The sequence below is a fragment of the Portunus trituberculatus genome, chromosome 43 (assembly GCF_017591435.1).
Source record: "Portunus trituberculatus isolate SZX2019 chromosome 43, ASM1759143v1, whole genome shotgun sequence".
Lineage (NCBI taxonomy): Eukaryota > Metazoa > Arthropoda > Malacostraca > Decapoda > Portunidae > Portunus > Portunus trituberculatus.
In genome coordinates, this window is record NC_059297.1 from 17011690 (window position 1) to 17016689 (window position 5000).

At 40.9% G+C, this 5000-nt stretch overlaps 1 protein-coding gene across 2 annotated transcripts in view; it reads right to left on the reverse strand.

The window, feature by feature from the left end:
- Positions 1–5000, reverse strand: part of LOC123517960 (tachykinin-like peptides receptor 86C) — a 167088-nt gene that overhangs the window by 24584 nt on the left and 137504 nt on the right. For both annotated transcript variants that reach the window (XM_045278453.1, XM_045278454.1), the window contains exon 5: positions 3813–3893. In XM_045278453.1, coding sequence (XP_045134388.1) covers positions 3813–3893 — 81 coding nt within the window. The remainder of the gene's footprint in view (positions 1–3812; positions 3894–5000) is intronic.

The window sequence follows — 5000 nt, forward strand, 5'->3', positions numbered from 1 at the left end:
TTGTGTTTCAAACTAATCTATTTTTTTCATTCAAGACCCTCTTACCCTCCCATCTCCTCCATTTATGCAAAAGCTCTCTTTGATTTGTTTACTTTCTCGTTTTAATAAGGTGAGATTAGCTATAATGGGAAGCAAATTCGTTATCATTTCCTGAAACTTATTGCTGTTCTATCAAACTAGAGATATTGCGTTCTGTTCAGTTTGGTACGTTTATGTCTGCCAGTAGAAATGAAAATTCATACCCTCAGTTTTGTTCCTTCATTCCTTCTTGCATGCCACTGCGTCTTGTTCATTCGGTACATAATACATTTATATATTTATGATATTCAAGTAGAGGCGTATTCCAAAGTCTTATATCCTGCATCAGTCACTGATATGATTTGTTTTCCCACAGTCTAATTTCCTGCGATCTTTTTTTTTTTTTTTTTTTTTACATTACAAGGGCACTGGCCAAGGGCAAACACAGTGTTGGAAAAAAAAAAATCCCGCTGGTTGCCAGGCCCTGTTAAAAGAAAAGTAGAAAGAGAAAAAACAGAAAAATCTAAAAGGAGGGTCCAGTTAACGTAAGAGGTGTCTTGACACTCCTCTTTTGAAAGAGTTTAAGTCATAGGCAGGTGGAAATACAGACACAGGTAGAGAGTTCCAGAGTTTACCAGTGTAGGGAATGAAGGAGTGAAGATACTGGTTAACTCTTGCATTAGGAAGATGGACAGAATAGGGATGAGAAGAAGTAGAGAGTCTTGTGCAGCGAGGCCGCAGGAGGGGAAGGCATGCAGTTAGCAAGTTCAGAAGAGCAGACAGCATGAAAACAGCGGTAGAAGACAGATAAAGATGCAACATTGCGGCGGTGACTTAAAGAATCAAGACAGTCAGTTAGAGGAGAAGAGTTGATAAGACGAAAAGCTTTAGATTCCACCTTGTTTAGTAAAGCTGTGTGTGGATCCCCCAGACATGAGAGCCATACTCCATACACGGGCGGATAAGGCCCTTGTACAGAGCAAGCAGCTGGGAGGGAGAGAAAATGGACGAAGACGCCATAGGACACCTAACTTCTTGGAAGCTGATTTAGCAAGAGTAGAGATGTGAAATTTCCAGTTTAGATTTTTAGTGAAGGATAGACCGAGTGTGTTTAATGTAGAGGAGAGGGAAGTTGAGTGTTATTGAAGAAGAGAGGATAGTTGTCTGGAAGGTTATGTCGAGTAGATAGTTGTAGAAATTGAGTTTTGAGGCATTGAACAAAACCAGGTTTTCTCTGCCCCAATCAGAAACAAGTGAAAGATCAGAAGTTAGGCGTCCTATAGCATCTCGCCTTGAGTCATTTAATTGTTGTTGGGTTGGGCGTCTGTTGAACGCTGTTGAATAATGCAGGGTGGTATCATCAGCATAGGAGTGGATAGGGCATTGAGTCAGATTTAGGAGATCATTGATGAATAATAGAAAGAGAGTGGGTGATAGGACAGAACCCTGTGGAACACCACTGTTGATAGTTTTAGGGAAGAACAGTGACCGTCTACTACAGCAGCAATAGAACGATCGGAAAGGAAACTGGAGATGAAGGTACAGAGAGAAGGATAGAATCCGTAGGAGGGTAGTTTAGAAATTAAAGATTTGTGCCAGACTCTATCGAAGGCTTTCGATATGTCAAGGCCGACAGCAAAGGTTTCACCGAAGTCCCTAAAGAGGATGACCAAGATTCAGTTAGGAAAGTAAGAAGATCACCAGTAGATCTGCCTTTACGGAAACCATACTGGCAATCAGAGAGAAGGTTGTGAGCTGATAGATGCCTCATTATCTTCCTATTAAGGATAGACTCAAAGGCTTTAGAAAGGCAGGAAATCAAAGCTATAGGGCGGTAGTTAGAAGGATTGGAGTGGTCACCTTTTTTAGGGACAGGTTGAATGTGAGCAAACTTCCAGCAAGAAGGATAAATAGAAGTAGAGAGACACAGATGAAAGAGTTTGACCAGGCAGTGAGCGAGTTCGGAAGCACAGTTTTTGAGAACAACAGGAGGGACTCCATCCGGACCGTAAGCCTTCCGAGAATCAAGGCCAGAGAGGGCCAGGAAAACGTCTTTATAAAGAATTTTAATTTTAGGGATGAAGTAGTCAGAGGGTGGAGGAGTAGGAGGAATATGCCCAGAATCATCCAAAGTTGAGTTGGTAGCAAAGGTTTGAGCGAAGAGTTCAGCTTTAGAAAAGAAGAGACAGCTGTAGAGCCATCTGGATGAAGTAAAGGAGGGAAAGACGAAGAAGTAAAGTTGTTAGAGATATTATTGGCTAGATGCCAGAAATCTCGAGAGGAGTTAGAATTGGAAAGACTTTGACATTTTCTATTGATGAAAGAGTTTTAGTAAGTTGGAGAATAGATTTGGCATGATTACGGGCAGAAATATATAGGGCATGAGTTTCAGCAGTTGGATGGCTACGGAACCGTTTGTGAGCCGCCTCTCTATCATTGACAGCACGAGAACAAGCAGAGTTAAACCAAGGCTTTTTAGCTTTAGGGTTAGAGAAAGTATGAGGAATGTATAGCTCCATGCCAGAGATAATCACCTCTGTTATGCGCTCGGCACAAAGAGAAGGATCTCTGACATGAAAACAATAATCATCCCAAGGAAATCAGAATAGTACTGCCTTAGTTCCTCCCACTTAGCAGAGTTAAAATGCCAGAAGCACCTCCGCTTAGGCGGGTCCTGAGGCTGCACTGGAGTGATAGAACTGGTAACGGAAATTAGATTGTGGTCGGAGGAGCCCAACGGAGAGGAAAGTTTAACAGAGTAAGCAGAAGGGTTGGAGGTTAGGAAAAGATCAAGAATGTTGGGCGTGTCTCCAAGGCGGTCAGGAATACGGGTAGGGAACTTCACTAGCTGCTCTAGGTCATGAAGGATAGCAAAGTTGAAGGTTTGTTCACCAGGTTGGTCAGTGAAAGAAGATGAAAGCCAAAGCTGGTGGTGAACATTGAAATCCCTAAAATGGAGATCTCAGCAAAAGGAAAGTGAGATAAGATGTGCTCCACCTTGGAAGTCAAATAGTCAAAGAATTTTACATAGTCAGAGGAATTAGGTGAGAGGTATACAGCACAGATGAATTTAGTTAGAGAGTGACATTGAAGTCTTAGCCAGATGGTAGAAAATTCTGAAGATTCAAGATTGTGGGCACGAGAGCAAGTGGTGTCGTTACGCACGTATGCGCAACATCCAGCTTTGGATTGAAAATGAGGATAGAGCAAGTAGGAGGGAACAGAAAAGGGCTGCTGTCAGTAGTCACAGACAACTGTGTTTCAGTTAGGAAGAGAAGATGAGGTTTAGTAGAGGAGAGGTGGTGTTCCACAGATTGAAAATTAGAACGAAGGCCACGAATGTTGCAGAAATTGATAGTGAAAGTATTAGATGAAGTGTCAAGACACCCAAGGTCGACAGCAGAGGGCAGTCCGACCTGGGGACATTTATGGTCCCCTCCCAGAGGGGACTCCGAGGCAGGGCGTGGTGAAGCCATTATTAAATTTTGATTTGAAGAGAGTGTAAAAGTGTAAGGTGTTGTAGTGTAGTGTAGGAAGTAGTAGAAGTTGTCTTTAGAGGGCAGGCTGCAGCTGCTCAATTGTATAAATGAGACCACAAAGGGAACCGGGAAGAGAGGACACGGGGAATCACTCAGTCTGCAGCACTGCCTACATCCCCGTAAGTACCTCTCCTGGAGTATTCCACCGGGCGGCAGGTGACTACTGCCTACTCCTACTGCTGACAATCTTCTTACAAAGCTTTGTTATTGATAGGTATTCAGGAGATCAGAGGACTTGAGATTGCCAAGACTTACATATGTTCCTGTCTGCTGCTGCTGGTGAGTCCATCCGGCCATCTCAGGATACAGCCTCTCCGCACCTCGTTATTCTTATACCTGAAAAAAAGACAACCTCATTAATGAATGGAATAATGGGAATAATATTGCAATCAGTGAGTCCATTGCTTAGCTGCTGACAATGCTAAGTTAGGTTAATACATTGAAATTTAACCTGCATTTTTATCACATACAAATCATTCATACAGTTGATTTTCCTTTCTCAATGTGGTATACATGTATACAAGCAGTCCTACAGCGGTCCACGTGATGTACACACTCTATTCTTCGCTATATTTAGTGCGAAAGTTTTGATGTATATGTTAGAAATGATGGTATACTAAACACAATTGATTCCAGATTATAGTGTATTATCTATAGTTTTTTTTTTGTGTGTGTGTGGTTTTGAATAAATGTGTGCAGAGAAAACAGAACAGAAGATTGAAATAAACAACGGTTTGTTCCAAGTTTTGGTATTGATCTGCTAGGTTTAAGAATACGAGCCACGGAGAAAACATAATATTCATATCAAGAAAAGTGTCTGTCACGTAGGAAGGAAGGAGGAAAGAGGAAGTCAATAAATCTCGAGGATATTGATAGTTACGATTTCGAGACATCACACACCAGAGTATCTGAATGTGGTGACGCAGCAGCATCAATAGATATTCATCATCATCATCATCATCATCATCATCATCATCATCATCATCATCATCATCATCATCATCATCATCATCACACCACCCACCACCACCACCACCACCACCACCACCACCACCACCACCACCACCACCACCACCACCATCATATATCATCATTATTATAAACTAAATGAAGATGAAAATGTTGCAAGTATGATTTAATATATATATATATATATATATATATATATATATATATATATATATATATATATATATATATATATATATATATATATATATATATATATAAAATGTGTAAAGTATTGTTAATGAATTTGTCACTCTCATAGATACTTCATAGGTATTCGAATAAAACACAAAAATTTAAACCACTGGGAACATCTTCGTATCTTAAAGAGCACATAAAGACATGGGGACTGCAAAACTAGTTGATCTGCGTATGGCAGACACACAATCAAACCTTGTCGTCTCTCATTATCATTCACGATCGGTTCAGTCTTTT